General features: G+C 36.6%; 1 protein-coding gene across 2 annotated transcripts in view; it reads right to left on the reverse strand.

Moving 5' to 3' along the window:
- COL12A1 (collagen type XII alpha 1 chain) overlaps positions 1-16,621 on the reverse strand; it is a 111,531-nt gene that overhangs the window by 59,558 nt on the left and 35,352 nt on the right. Inside the window, exons 14-22 of one of the 2 annotated variants that reach the window (XM_040643676.1) lie at positions 13,896-14,162; positions 13,240-13,432; positions 12,242-12,363; positions 10,323-10,472; positions 10,122-10,241; positions 9,864-10,028; positions 9,189-9,335; positions 7,458-7,597; positions 6,787-6,916 (exon numbers count right to left, since the gene is read on the reverse strand). In XM_040643676.1, coding sequence (XP_040499610.1) covers positions 6,787-6,916; positions 7,458-7,597; positions 9,189-9,335; positions 9,864-10,028; positions 10,122-10,241; positions 10,323-10,472; positions 12,242-12,363; positions 13,240-13,432; positions 13,896-14,162 — 1,434 coding nt within the window. Of the gene's footprint in view, positions 1-6,786; positions 6,917-7,457; positions 7,598-9,188; positions 9,336-9,863; positions 10,029-10,121; positions 10,242-10,322; positions 10,473-12,241; positions 12,364-13,239; positions 13,433-13,895; positions 14,163-16,621 lie in introns of those variants that run through there. The other variant, XM_040643675.1, reaches the window with a different exon arrangement.

Here is a 16,621-nt window from a genome sequence, read left to right on the forward strand (position 1 = left end):
CTCCTTAATCTTTGAGTCCAGCACATGAAAGAGAAGCCCCTAAAGATTCCTCACTTTGAAAATCAACAGGGGTGAAGTCCAGGGGAAGCATAAAACTATAGGAAATAGATAACCTGCTCTCAAAGGGCTCACACACAGACCCACTTGCCCTGAGATCCACCATAAAAGCAACAGTTTGGAAAGTGCCTAGGTCATAAGTGAGGCAGACCTGCTTACAATTCTTAAAGCAGCTGCCAGAGAGGCAGGAACCTGTAATGACTTTCTCTATGGAGAGAACCACTGGCAGGTACCATTTTTGCAATCTCATTCTAACTTGCTATTAACAGAGCTGGAAGCACCATTTTTGGTGTTCTCCCTCATGTCTGCTAGCACTGGTGTGCATGTTACATGCTCCACTTATCCCAGCAGCAGTCACACCACAACCAGGCTGGATGAGTGCCCCACATCCCACCTATCCTGCACCACAGCTGTGGCCCCACCACAGCCAGCAAGTGCACACAGTCCACACAAGAGATGTCCCTTGGGTGTCTGGCTCTGGAGCCCAGGGGAAACTGCACTCTGGACCCCATAGATCATCACCTCACAAGATCACTCCTTCAAGACTGGGAGAGGTAGCAGTTTTGCCTGATACATACACACAGAAAATCAGACAAAATGAGGAAACAGAGGACTATATTCCAAACCAAAGAACAGGACAAATTCCCAGAAATAAGATGTTTTTCCCCAGAAAAAGATTTTAATGAAATGAAGACAGCAACCTACTCAATAAAGAGTTCAAAGTAATGGTCATAAAGATGTTCACCGAACTCAGGAGAAGAATGGATGAACAGTGAGAACTTCAACAAACAGATAGAAATTAGAAGAAAATATGAAACAGAAATTATAACTGAAATGAAAAATATACTAGAGGGGTTCAATAGCAGAATGGATGAAGTAGAAGCCCAAATCAGTGGGCTGGAAGACAAAGCAATGGATCTCAACCACACAGAGCAACAAAATGAGAAAGAATTTTAAAAAGTAAGGATACCTAAAGGGACCTTTAGGACAACATCAAATGGAATAATATTTGCATTATAGAGGTCCTAGAAGGGGAAGGGAGAGAAAGAACCAGAAAAATTATTCGAAGAAACAATGCCTAAAAACTTCCCTTATCTGGGGAAGAAAACAGACATTTGGGTTCAGGAAGTCCAGAGAACTCTAAATAAGATGAACCCAAAGAGAACCACACCAAGGCACATTATAATTAAAATGGTACAAGTTAAGAATAAAGAGAGAATCTTAAAATAACTAGAGAAAAACAATTTATTCCATACAAGGAAACCCTGCAAGGCTATCAGAGATTTTTCAGCAGAAATTTTACAGACCAGAAGGGTCATGACATATCAAAGTGCTGAGAGGAAAAATTTTCCAACCAAGAATTCCCTACCCCGCAAGATTATCATTCAGAATTGAAGGAGAGATTAAGAGTTTTCCGGATAAGCAAAGCTAATACATCCCCTCTAAACTCACCTCATAAGAAATGTTAAAGGGATTTCTCTATACTGAAAAGACAATAATTAATAGGAATAAAATATATGAAAGTAATAATCTCACTGGAAAAGGTAAATAGATAATAAAAGTAGTTGATCAATCACTGATAAGGCAAGCATGAAGGTCAAAAATATGAAAGTCAAAAAGTAGTAAAATTAATTAAAATTACAATAATTAGCTAAAGGATGCATAAAATAAAAAGACATAAGATGTGTCATCAAAAATATAAAACATGGAGGGATAAAAATGTAAAGTTTTGGAATGTGTTCAAATTTAAGTTGCTATCAATTTAAAAGAGAATATTATATACATAGGAGGCTACATGTGAACTCACAGTAACCACGAAGAAAAACTTATACTAAACACATAAAAGAAAATAAGAAAGGATCTAAGCATAACACTAAAGAAAGCCAACAAACCACAAGGGAAGAAAGAAAGAGAAAAAAAGGGACAACGAAGAACTTTAAAAACACCCAGAAAACAACAAAATGAAAATAAATACATACCTACTGATAATTATTTCAAATATAAATGAACTACATTTACTGACTAAAAGACAAGGAGTGACTAAATAGATTCTTTATTAAAAAAAAAAAAAGAACTGTCTATATGCTACCTACAAAAGACTCACTTCAGAAGTAAGGACACATACAGACTGTGAAGGAATGGGAAAAATTATTCTATGTAAATGGAAATGAAAAGAAAGCTGGCATAACTATACTCATGTCAGACAAAACAGACTCTACTAAAAGACAAAGAGGAGCACCACATTACAACAATGGGATGAATCCAACCAGAAGATATAACATTTATAAATAAGTGTTTATTTATAACATTTATAAATGAGTGTTTATTTATAAATAAGTGTATATTTACCCAACAAAAGAGCACAAAATATATAAAACAAATATTTGAAAACCTAAAGGGAGAAATTGAAAAGAAAACAACAATAGTAGGGGACCTTAACACCTCACTTGCAGCAATGAACAGGTCACATATCAATAAAGAAATATTGGTCTCAATTGACACATTAGATCACATGGACATAATAGAAGTATACATAATAGATATATATACGGAATATTTCATCCAAAAGCCACAGAATGCATGTTCTTCTCAAGTGCACATGGAACATTCTCCAAGATAGATTACATGTTGGGCCACAAAATAAGCGTCAATAAATTCAAGAAGACTGAAATCATATCAAGCATCTTCTCTGACAACAATAGTAAGAAACTAAAAATTAATTACAATAACAAAGCTGGAAAAAATACAAAAACATGAAAATCAAACAACATACAACTGAACAACCATGAGGTCATCAAAGATAACAAAGCAGAAATCAGGAAATACCTAAAGAAAACTGAAAGAAATATAACATACCAAAATCTATGAGATGTAGCAAAAGGAGATCTTAGAAGGAAGTTCATAGCAATATTGGCCTACCTTGAGAAACAAGAAAAATCTCAAGTAAACAATGTAACTTTACACCTAAAGAAACTAGAAAAAGAAAAAGGAAGCCCTAAGTTAGTGGAAGGAAGGAAATAATAAACATCAGAGTTACAAAGAAATTAGAGACTAAAATGAAAACAGAAAAAAATCAATGAAACAAAGCGCTAGAAAAGATAAACCAAATCAACAAACCTTTAGGTAACTAATAAAGAAAAAAGAAAAAGGATTCAAATAAATTAAATCAGAAATGAAAGAAAAGCTACAACTGATACCACAGAAATACAAAGGATCATAAGACACTAATACAAACCGTGATATGCCAACAAACCAGACAACCTAGAAGAAAGGGGTAAATCCTTAGAAATATACAGTCTTCCAAGACTGAATTAGAGAGAAATAGAAAACCTAAGTAGACAGATTATTAGCAAGAAGATTGAATCAGTAATCAAAAACCTTCCAATAAACAAAAGTTCAGGACTAAACGGCTTCACTGGTGAACTCTCCCAAACAGCCAGTAAGATTTAATACCTATCCTTCTCAAACTGTTCCAAAAATTAAAGAGAAGGGAATGCTTCCAAACACATTTTACGAGGCCAACATTACCCTGATACTAAAACCAGACAAAGATGACACAAAAAAAGAAAATCACGGGTCAATATCCTTGACAAACATAGATGTAAAAATCCTCAACAAAATATCAGCAAACCAGATTCACCAATACATTAAAAGCATCATACATTATGATCAAGTGGGATTTATTCCAGAGATAAAAGAATGGTTCAAATTCACAAGTCAATCAATGTGATACATAATATTAACAAAATGAAGGATAAAAATCACATGATCATCTCAATAGATGCAGAAAAAGCACTTAATAAAATTCAACATCCATTTATGATTTAAAAACTCACAAAAAATGGCTATAGAAGAAATGTACCTCATAAGAAGATGCCATATATGACAAACCCACAGATAACATCACATTCAGTGGGAAAAAGCTGAAAGCTTTTCTTCCAAGTTCAAGAACAAGACAGGATGCCCACTCTTACCACATATATTCAACATAGTATTGGAAGTCCTAGGCATAGCAACTAGGCAAGGAAAAAAAGGTATTCAAATCAGAAAGGAAGAAGTAAAACTGCCACTATTTGCAAAAGATGATACTATATATAGAAAATCCTAAAGACTCCACCAAAAACCTGTTAGACCTAATAAATGAGTTCAATAAAATCACAGGATATAAAATCAATATACAGAGATCTGTGGTGTTTCCATACGCTAATAACAAACTATCAAAAAGACAAATTAAGAATAACAATCTCATTTATAATTGCATCAAAAAGAATAAAATATCTAGGAATAAATTTGACCAAGGAGGTGAAAGACCTATACACTGAAAACAATAGGACACCAATGAAAGAAATTGAAGATACACAAATACATGGGAAGATACACTGTGCTCATAGATTGGAAGAATTAATATTGCTAAAATGTCCATAGTATCCATTGTAATCTACAGATTCAATGCAATCCTTATCAAAATGACAATGGCATATTTCACAAAAACAGAATGAATAATGCTAAATTTGTATGAAACCACAAAAGATCCTAAATAGCCAAAGTAATCACAGGGAAAGAAGAACAAAGTTGAAGGTATCACATTTCCTGATTTCTAGCTATATTACAAAGATACAGTAATCAAAATAGCATGGCACCGGCACAAACACACACACACACACACACACACACACACGTATGTCAATGGAACAGAATTGAAAGTCCAGAAATAAACCCACACATATGGATAATTAATTTATGACAGAGGAGCCAAGAACATACAGTGTAATAAAAACAGTCTCTTCAATAAGTGGTATTGGAAAACGGGTCAGCCACAGACAAAAGAATGAAACTAGACCACTATCTTATACCATACACAAAAATTAATTCAAAATTCATTAAAGACTTAAATGTAAGACCTGAAACCATAAAACTCCTGGAATCAAAACATAGATGGTAAGCTCCTTGACATCAGTCTTGGTAATGTTTTTGTGGCTCAGACTCCAAAGGCAAGGAAAACAAAACTAAAAATAGACAGATGAGACATCAAATTAAAAACTTCTGCACAGCAAAGGAAACCATCATCAAAACAAAAAGGCAGCCTCCTGAATGGGAGAAGATATTTGCAAATCATAACTCCAATAAGGAGTTAATATCCAAAATATATAAAGAACTCACACAATTCAACAGCAACAAGAATAACAAACCAAACAACTCAATTGGTCAGAGGATGTAAATAAATATTTTTCCAAAGAAGACATACAGATGGCTAACAGGCACATGCAAAGATGCTCAACATCACTAATTTCTAGGGAAATGCAAGTCAAAACTACAATGAGACATCACCTCATACGTGTTAGAATGATTATTATCAAAAAGACCAAAAGTAACAAGTGCTAGCAAGGATGTGGAGAAAAGGGAACCCTTATACACTATCAGTGGGATTGCAAATTGGTGCAGCCATTATAGAAAATGGTATGGAGATTCTGCAAAAAAGATAAAGAATAGCACTGTCGTATGATTCAGCTATTCCACTACTGGCTATTTATTCAAAGAATACAAAACCACTAATTCAAAAGATACATACACCTCTATGTTCATTGGGGCATTATTTATAATAGCCAAGATATGGAAACAACATACATGTGCATCGATGGATAAAGAAAAGGTGATATGTATATAATATGTATATAATGAAATATATATAAAATGGAGTACTGCTCAGCCATAAAAAAGAATGAAATCTTGCCATTTGTGATGGGCCCTGAGGGTATTATGTTAAGTGAAATAAACCAGGAGAAAGACAAATAGCATCTGATTTCACTCGTATGTGGAGTCTAAAAGCAAACAAAAACCAAACAAGCAATCAAACAAAACCAAATTCATAGATACAGAGAACAAATCAGTGGTTACCAGAAGGGATCGGGGTTGGAGGGTGGGTGAAAGGGGTAGAGGATCACGTGTAGAGTGACGGATGGTAATAGATTTCAGGGGGGTGATCACTTTGTAGTGTATACAGACATTGACTTACAATGTTCTATACCTAAAACCTACATAGCAAAGAGAGAGAGAAGAGATAAAGACTTACGGAACCGAAGATAAATAGAGTCAATTCTTGCCTTGGAGAGAGTGATGCCCACTCCTTTGTCTTATTAGTGGCCTCCCGTGCCCTGGAGTCCAGCCAAGAAGATGGGAGAAGGAAAGACTATTTTCATACGGCCTCAGAAACCCTACTAGGCCTCAGGAACCCTGCCAGGAATAGGAGCAAGGAACATTTTTGCCAAAAGCTCTACTCAAAGTCAAAGCTATTAGAGCTTCTCTAGTAAAGGCCAGGAGGCAAAGGACAGGAAAAAAAGGGTGATCTCATTGACAGCAGGAAGATCTGACCACCTGCAAAACTGAAATAGGTCACCTCTGCACAGTTCCCCTTCCCAACCTTAGTCCCACTCCCCACATGATATCTTTCTTAAGAAGTGAGTAACTCTATGAAAGGAAAGTTATCCCTCTAAGTTATCTATGGCCATGACTACCCATTCCATCAGTGGGGTCCCATGATGGCAAGAACAGCCAGTAAGAGCAGCTGAGTGTTTATTGAGCACCTGTATGAAGAACATGCTTAGTAAATGTTTGTTGAATGGGTATTGAATAAAGGAATGATTTGGAAGGCTGCCAAAAGCCCACATGGAATGCCACCTGTTTATCTTTAAAAAGATAATAAGGAGAAGATTTTTTTTTAATCTGACTTACAGGTTTTTTCTGTGCCCTTCAGAGGTTCACTGTATTCATCTTCCACCACAGAATACACATTAACAACATACTCGGTTTCAGGCTTCAGATCTTTCAGTACTGTGCTACTTTCCAGGCGGCTCACATAAAACTAGGGGGAAAATTTTAAAAAATAATAACCTATGTTGTAATTGCTTCCCTCTTTTCTAGTATAATTATAAAGTAGTTAACTACAATGAACTTAAAAATTATATTTCAGTGAGGCCATTGTCTTTTGTTTTTGGAAATTACCAGATTACAATGAGATCTTAGGCAATTTATATAATTTATTCTCCCAGCTGTTGTTTCCTTATTTGTAAAATGAGTGGGTAAAACTAGATCATCTTTAATGTTTCCTTCCAACTCTATGACTTTAATATAAATTCACAAATAAATCAAGCATCCTTTAATTAAAAACCATATTGATATTCTGCAATTTGTAGAACCATAAGAATTTAAGCAAAGCTCTTATCCTTTAATTAAGCCCAAATGAAAGTGCTTGCCTAGCAAGGACTAGAAAGCACCAATGCTGACTCAGTTCTGCCCCACTCTACATCCTTCCTGCTCCCCACCCCCAACATTTTCTGAGCCCTAATGTGAAGGACTCAATATCACTCTCAGGACGGAGTGGGTTGTAGGTGTTGCCTACTCACTTCTTGCCGTTTCCCTCCAGAAACTGGGTAGTATTCCACCTTATACCTATCCACACTGTCAGAAGGAGGTGTCCAGCTCACTCTAAGAGAACGATGGGTTCGCTCAGAAATAACTAGGTTAGAAGGTGCTTCCAAGTCACCTACACATGGAAATAAAATACATACGCTTTTTTCATTATTATAGCAAGGTGATGAAATTTGAAATTAGATTAAAATAGTATTACGTCTCATATTTCAAACTTGTATACACATCCTGATATACTGATATACAGTATAACAGTCTAGAGTCCCATTGCTCGTAAGACCTCCCTGAATGGGTAGGCAAAGGATTCTTCAGTCCCAGAAGATTCAAGCCTGGGCTCATTGTCTTTCATTAAAACTTAGTCCCACCCTTCCTTATGGCACCAGTTTACCTGTTGCCTAACTCAAAAACATCTGCATCATCCTTGAATACTTAGTGCTGTCTCTAATCTTATACATATAATTATTGAAGAAGGATTTGGGTCCTGGAAATTCCATTGTCTCTATCACTGTTGGTACCACCCAAGTTCACTGCCCTTGTTATCATTTGATTATTTATATTCATCACGTCTTATCTCCTTAACTATAGGTTATGCTCTGTGAGAACGGAATTGGTTTCTTATTTATGTTTAGTTCCCCAATGGGGACTAGTTCAGTGGTAAGAGAAGCTAACCACTTTCTTAAGAAAGAAGAAAAACAACCAAGTCTTTTGAAATTTGGGAATATGCTACTGCCTGTGATTGTGCTCTCTGTGGGTAGATAAAGTGAAATGACCAATGAACAACAGAATGACTACAGAACAATATCTAGAATTAACATCAATGAAAATAGAAATACTAAGCTCACTATCACCATTAGAAAGATGTCTATATTTTATAGTTTATTATATATTTTATTATAGTATATTATATTATACTATATTAAGGAGAATTAATCCAATGACTTCATTGGCATGGCAATCAATCTCTAAAACTCAACTGTCTTTGTAAAGCTGGGGAAAGCATTTCCATTCTTAGTACTCTAACCTTTATTATAGTTGGGTCATAATCAAGCCTACAAAATTATCAAGCAATTTTACTGTCTGGGAAACTAGAATGAATGCAACTATTACATAGTTTTTTTTTAAAAAAAGTAAAGGAAAACAGATAAAAGATGTTTTCATCCCCACTCAAAGTCCTCTCCAACTAAATAAAACTACAACTCTCTCAGCTAATCCAGAGCCAGAAGCCTACAATTCTGGCTTCCTGGCTCGTTTATTTCTCCAGGGAAAAGGTCAGTCTGTTGTTCAAAATCCAAAAAGAAAATCTGTAAATGTTTGGAGAGAAAAACTCAAGAAGAAAAAGTCAAATAAGTACGTACTCGGTACCCAAAGCATATGAACGATTTCTACCACATTATTTGTTTATCTTCAAATAAGCTAAAGCCATTTCTAGTTTACTGCCATCAGAAACAAATCAGAGAAAAAATCAGGGACTAAACTAATGATTCTCAACTGAGGGCATTATTTTCCCCAGCAGACATTTGGCAACATTTGAAGATATTTTTAGTTGTCCCAACTCAGGGGATGCCACCAACATCCAGTGGGCAGAGCCAAGGGATGCTGCTAAACATTTCCCAAGACACTAAGTGTTCCCTTCCCCCATCCCAAAAATTATGATCTGCCCCAAATATCAACAGTGCTAAGGGTGAGAAACCCTTGGCTAATCTTACCTGGACCTTTGACGCTGTTACACAAGTTGATGGTGAGGTCATCTACGATCTTAGAGAGTGATTCAAAATCTGCCACGTTGTATGCATGGGTGTCATCAGGATCTGTTGCAATCATCTTTAATTCATCTTCATCAGCATTTTTAATACCTTGGGGAAAAAAGGACATATTCAAATTAAAAGCATTTGAATTTTCAATGTTAAGTAGAACATACATGTGATTTTCCTCAATAATAAAATGATTATCTATAGTTACAAAATAGAAACAAAGAAAAAATAATATAAACTAAAGGCTATTCTGAATTAGCTTCTTCTAAAAGCTTCTAGCACCAATTTCCCACCAAAAAGTCTGTTGAGTGTTTTTTCTGCAAAGTAAAATAATGGCTATCAAAAATAAACATGGTGCCATGGAAAACCAAACAGGAATTTTCCTGAATCCTATTAATAGCACATTTGTCCTCTTGATCCATTACTTTCTTCTAAGAAGCCATGTACTTCTGTCCCATTATGAGGGGAAAAGAAGAAAACGAGTTAACTTCTTGGCATATCATTTTGATAAATTATGTGATAGGGAAAATACGTTTGTTTGTTTTTTGTGCTTCAAAAACTATTTTTAGCTACAAAAATATCCTCAGCTTTTGTAACCCCCAGGGCACCGCTAGCCTTTTGAGTGCTTACCAATAGCAAACAGCTCCACACCCTCATCCTTGAGTTTCTTTGAAGGTGCCTCAACATCATCTTGTGATTTTCCATCCGTGATGAGAACACCAATTTTTCGAGCTCGAGGCCTCATACCAGCTTGGGTCTTGAAGTTCTGTTGACGAATGAAATTCAAAGCCATGCCTATGTTTAAAAGAGAACCAGTCACGTGATTACTCAGCCACCAGTTCTGACCAAAAACAAAAGCTAAAAGCACACCGCATCATCCTTACTCACCTGTGAGAGTATTGCCTCCTTTGTATGGTAAGTTTGCCACAGCTTGCAACAAGCTCTTCTTGTCTCTGTGAGCATTTAGCTGCCACTCTGTTCTGGGGTCCCCACTATACTGAGCAAGGGCTAAAATAACATCAGTGGCATTAGCATATATAAAAGAGCATGATTAAAATGTCTAAAGGTCTTCAATATTGCCAGACCTACCAATCTGTACTCTTTTGGGACCAATATCAAAGATTTCCACAATGCGAGAGATGAAACTCCTCACGGTTCTAAAATTTGCCCGGCCAATGCTCCATGATCCATCCACCAGCAACACAATGTCTGCTTCTGCTCTGGTGAGACACTCCATTCCTGACATGGCAATCATGAGACAGGGCAAGGTCAGGAGCAAATTCTTAGCAGGGTTACTTCCTAGCCATGCCTCTGCCATCCCTGGATGCTCAGTGTTGCCTAGCTGCCTTCAGTTCTGTAGCTTAGCTTTGTGACTTGGAGGTCAAGACTCTGAACATATGTCCAAATGATTTATTAACCTCAAATAACATTCATGAGAATCACCAATTCCTCCAATGATTATTTCTATGGCAAGTCTTCCCTTCATCTTTGACTATATTTCCTGGCCACAGTCGTAGGCCCTGGAGACTTAAATTAAACCATCATTGTAAATGTGAATGGGCTTACAAACCCAAGAGCTGAAATAAATGAATGAGAATGTACAGCCATCTAACTATAAGGCATTCATAATTTTAATAAAATTTTAATGTGATCTAAAGATTAGATGCTGCATTTTTCCATAAGCTGTAATGGTCATTAGCAGACAAGTATGAAATGAACTGATAAAATGTGTGAGCTAAGAAAGGTTTTACTGAGCTAAAAACATCTTCTAAAATAACTAAGCTTCTGGGTAATTATTACATATATCATGAAGGACTAGACACATGACTCTTAAAATTAGGCCTTTTTGAAATAAAGATACCTTGTTTTAAAACCTGATAGCTATTATATTATTGAGTTGTTAGCTGCTTAACTTTATCATCTACTATGTATAACAATCAGGTATATACAGATGGTGAAGTCTGCACATTTAAAAAACCAAGAAAGAAGGGAGACAGCTTAGAAGAAGTATGCAAACAAATATACAAATTGAGAGCTGTAGAGACAACAAGGACAAACACTGATACAAAGCTAGGGTGCTTTGGAAAGAGAGAAAAATCCCAATATCCTCAGTGCACAAGCTACAAAATAAAAATATAAGTCAGTTAATATCATCATAACAGAAACAACAGAGCATTCATGCAAAACAGGATTTGACACTTTATTTTATCCACATCCATATTTTTTAAATGCCCTTTTCTGAGAGCTTACATTACCAGCCATGACTTTCCCAACTTCTTGCCATCTTAGCATCTGATCTTTATATTGTTTTAAAAAGCTCATTGAGAAAAATTAAATGATGTTTATCACACTACAAAGGTGTCCTTCGTGCACAGTACACTCCATCAGGGCCGAGGACTCCCAGATACTACTCCAAACACCTAAGCCTTTGCAAGCCTTCCCCTACCCGCCCAGATCTACTCTTTTTTATCAAATGCTGGAAAATATTGGGAAGTAAATTCTATCCAGCTCTTCCACCTCTAAGAATGTTCAGAACTAGCATCGTGCACATCGAAGCTATAATTGTGGCAAGAGCAGGAAAATCTAAAGGTTTATTTTACCATGTTGCTTCCCAAGTCATGGCTGTCCACCTACTTATATAACCCAACTCTACTTGCTCAGCCCAAGTAAATCATTTTTGCAACTACATTAACAAAATAAAATTGCATTTTAGTCATCAAAAGGAGAGAAAATTTATATTACCTACCCACTGCAAAAACTCATCTTTTAAATAATATAGTACTACGTAACCAATGCAATGTTGACAAAACAGGCCTTAAAAAAATACTGTAGAAGACATGCTTAGCTGGATGTTTGAAGATATGTTTTTAGGCATATAAATTATTTAAATACATTTTAATATAAAATGTTTATAGCTGCTTTTCACTGTGTGATTAACCTAACAGTTCACATTTGAAATGGTTTCATAATATTAAGATTTCCTAGGGCAATGTAACTCAATTTCTTACCAGAGGATAAAATCGGCATTACAGTTGTGTCAGAAAGGGTTGTCATTTCTTGTCCAACAAGTGGCGAACTCTCTCCTCCATCAAACATTCCAAAAACATTTACTTTATAGGTGGTACCTGCCCTGAAATGTTAAAATATATAGTCTGTATGTATACTGGCTCAAGTGGTAGCATGTTTGGCTTTATTAAAGACATTCATCTTGATTTACAAACATTCACTTAAAGCACATTATAACATACTGCTTCTAAGCAATGGGCTTTAAGAAAATAATTTTAATGTTGCATTTGCAAGGTAACATAAAGTACCTGGCACATAGTGGGCTCAGTACATTTCATCCTGTCTAATCCGATAAAAGTAAATAGTGAGCGTTTATACAGATTTCAATATTGTTGAATGAATGATTGAGACAAACAAATTTCCCAAAAGGCAATCCACAGTAGTCCATTCTTCCTACTGTAATGAATGTAGGGTGCTGTTCGAACTCAAACTTCCTTGTTTTCCACTGCACAGCCTCAAGCGAGACCTTTAATCAGCCCACCCTGCCCCAAATCCTGCCAGCTGGCACCAACAACAAAGTCCTGCTTCTCTGTCCCATGGCCCACCCTGGAAGGGGATTCATACTCAGCATCTCAGCGTGAGTCACCTGGGCCTTTCCAGAAGGCACAAGAACCCCCATGCTTCCACGGGTCTGGCTAGGACAAGCTGCCTTTGGTGAAATCGTATAATATGGACATTAATTTTTAAAAAGCAGGATGTTACTGAAAAAATGCCATTCCTGATCACTTAATAACAGAAATCATTAAAACATTACAAAAACTTCTGCTAGCCTCTGAATCCTAACCTCAACTTCAGCAAGTCCAAGAATAAGAGAACAACTTCTGCTGATTCTAAACCCTCTGCTAGCAAACAGACACATAAGTGATTATCTGTGGAAGGCCTACTAATTTCCATAAATTATTCAATCTTTTAACAAAAACTGAATACAGTTCATTCCTACCTAAGTTCCTCCAAAACAACTGTATTGTCATATGGTCCAACCACTAACTCCCCCAGTCTTCTGTCATCCCCTGTGGGGTGGAACGTGACTTTATAACCCTTTACTTCCCCAGGAGCAGGCTCCCAAGTCACTCGGAAGCTTGACATGGTTGGGTCCGATGTTTTGAGGTTTCTGGGCGACTTAAATCGAGAAGCTGTAAGGATAAAGAGATCTTAAAATATTATCCATAAGACTAAGCTTTGGGTTTTTTATTCTCCTCTGCAATAAGAAATTGAATTAGAAATATCTAAGCGATAAACATGGGAATCATCACATACATCACACTTCAAATTTTATATTTATAAATAGGGTTAAGTCAGGCAGCACCAGATAGAATACCCAATAAAAACCCTGATCACGAAGTGCTACCCAAGTGGACATAGAAATAATTCTCACAATTGAGAAGATTAGATTAACATTAGAACATTAATATGTAGAATCACTTTACCAGGAACTAGAGTGGTAAAAACAGAATGCTAATTAGGCATCTTATCTAATTATTACAATTTAACTTATTACAGAATTAATTTTAGACATTTACAAATAAAGTAGATGCATGAAAGCCTTCCTTTAAAATATTACCCTCTTCCCCCCCCAAAAAATTAGTTATTTTATACCTGTCGTTCCTGATCCTTGCCTGAGCTTTCCTTCTCCTGTCTTATACATTGGGAGAACTGTGATGTCGTATGTCGTCTGGGGTTGAAGTCGCTTTAACACTGTTGAGGTGACTGTGGGTGGCACTTTGGCAACCATTTGTCTCCCACCCCCACGGGGGCGATACACAACCCGGTAGTTGATGACTTTCCCGGGGGCCGGTTTCCAGGTAACTCTCATTGTGTTTTCCGTTTCTTCATCCACTTTCAAGATTTTTGAATCCTGAGATACTGTGAGATAAAAGGAAGATTACAGTGTATACTATGTTGAAAGAAAATACACATGTCTACTTTCCCATTTATGTGAAAAGAAACTGTGGTTTCTTAAATATGTGTACTGTGCTCTTGCTTAGCATTACGATCTCTCATCGATTCATGATGGCGCGTGAACCTAATCTCGGTGAGATCATGGTAAGATGTTTTCTCTTTATCTAGCTAATAACTAAAAAATGGAAGTTTTTATTGCACGGATTTCCTTTTGCATTCTAGAGACTTCAGTAAAAAAAACATCCATTTCCGGAGATGAGCTTTTAGAATTTTTATTATATCTCCAGCTGTAAATAATTCCTGTGGCAATCATGCTGTGGGGAATACTAAAAATCATGAATTTAGGGTCAGAAATACTACTTGGGTCTTTTCAGAAAAAGATACAGTCGATAAATGACTAGCCAGAGTTGACTATCGTTAACACTATTCTTTCTGACTGCCACGGACATGTAAAACTATGAACACAAGAGAATAGGAAACTCTAACACATAAATATATCTCAAGGGCCCTAAAGATACATTGGTATAACACTGAGTGCTTTAGGAAATGCTTTATATAAAAAGTGTTTCATAAATATATAATCAATATTATTTGTTAAATAATGTTTACTAATATCTCACAATTATCAATAATTGTATCAGAAACAGATCATCCCACATCCACGAAGAGCCAACACACATCTCTTTTCTCTCACATAGAGTTTATAAGCAAGATTATTTCACTCAGTTCAATAATCTTTTTTTTTCTTAAAGATTTTATTTATTTATTTGAGAGAGAGAGAGACAGCCGGCAAGAGAGGGAACACAAGCAGGGGGAGTGGGAGAGGAAGAAGCAGGCTCCCGGCAGAGGAGCCCGATGCGGGGCTCGATCCCAGGACTCTGGGATCACGCCCTGAGCCAAAGGCAGACGCTTAATGACTGAGCCACCCAGGCGCCCCTCGGTTCAATAATCTTAACATGCAAAGGTCATAAGCATTTTCTATACAAAGACACTAAACTGAAGGAAATGTTGCAAAGAACGCTTCTTAATCCTATGAGGAATTTTCATGTTCAAATAGGCAAGGACAACTTGAACAACTAAAAAATCTGAATAAACTAAATGTATACATTGAACAACATTTTTCAAACATAGGACATTAGGCCATATAGGACAGTGATCCCTGAGAGACAGAAAGGAATGAGAGTGAGATTTACAATTGTCCTGGCTTATTGCTTAGAGAGAATTTCCAGCTCCAGTTCAGCAAGAGAGAAACCAGATGGAGCCTGGTGATCTCACTTAATTGAGGAGATGGTTCTGTGAGTCAGGGGAGTCCAAGGCATCTAGAATTGCAGAGCAGAGTACTGAAGAAGAGATGGTGTAACAGAGGGAAAAGCTCCAAAAATCTGCAAGAGGTCCTCCTGGAGTTCTCAGCCCGGTACTAATCAGTGCATATGTATGAGGAAACTACCCAAAACTAGAGAAAGAACCACCCAAAAGGAGCAGAAGGAACAATTATTTCCTAGAGTTCATGCAGGTCCCCAGTAATGCCCCACTAATGGGGCAAAGTTATCCCTAAACTAAAGGATCCTCTGCTCTAGTTCTAACACAACTTAAATGAAAGCCTGAGAAAAATTAAACTACTTCCAAGTAACTTGACTGAATCCCAGAGCAAAGCTTAAGGATATTTATAAGAATGTAAAAATATCTGGCACCCAGCAAAGTAAAATTCGCAAAGTCTGGCATCTAATAAAAATTACCAGGCATGCAACGAAGGAAAAAAATATGACTTATGTTATAGACTGAATGATTGTGTCTCCTCAAAATTCATTTGTTAAAGCCTTAACCTCTAATGCAATAGTATTTGGCAATGGGACCTTAGGGAGGTAATCAGGATTAAATAAGGTCATAAGAGTACAGTACTAAATCTGATGGGGTTGAAATCCTCATAAAATGAAAAGGAGACACCAGAGCATGCTCTCGTCCCCTCCCCCTCCTCCACCCACATGCAGAGAGGAGAAAAGGCCATGTGAGGACATAGCGAGAAGATGGCCATCTGCAAGTCAGGAGCAGAGTTCTCACCAGAAATCAAATTCTGCCAGAAGTTTGATCTTGGACTTCCAACTCTAGAAATGTGAGAAAATAAATTTCTGTTGCTTAAGCCATTAGTACATGGTGTTTTGTTATGGCAGTTGGAGATAAGACACCACCCCATAAGAAGAAAAATCAAATATGTAGAAACAGAACCAGAAATGACAATAGGACATAATTCTTCAAAAAGGACAGTAAAACAGCTATTACAACTATATTCCAGATGTTGATAATAGCAGAAGAAATAGTAGGCATGTTAAGTAAAGACACAGAACATATAAAATTAAAGACTCAAACCGAACCTCTAGAGATGGAAAATACAATGTCTGAGATGAAAGATACACAGGATGGTATTG

This window comes from Ursus maritimus, unplaced genomic scaffold (assembly GCF_017311325.1).
Source record: "Ursus maritimus isolate PB19 unplaced genomic scaffold, ASM1731132v1 scaffold_29, whole genome shotgun sequence".
Taxonomy (NCBI): domain Eukaryota; kingdom Metazoa; phylum Chordata; class Mammalia; order Carnivora; family Ursidae; genus Ursus; species Ursus maritimus.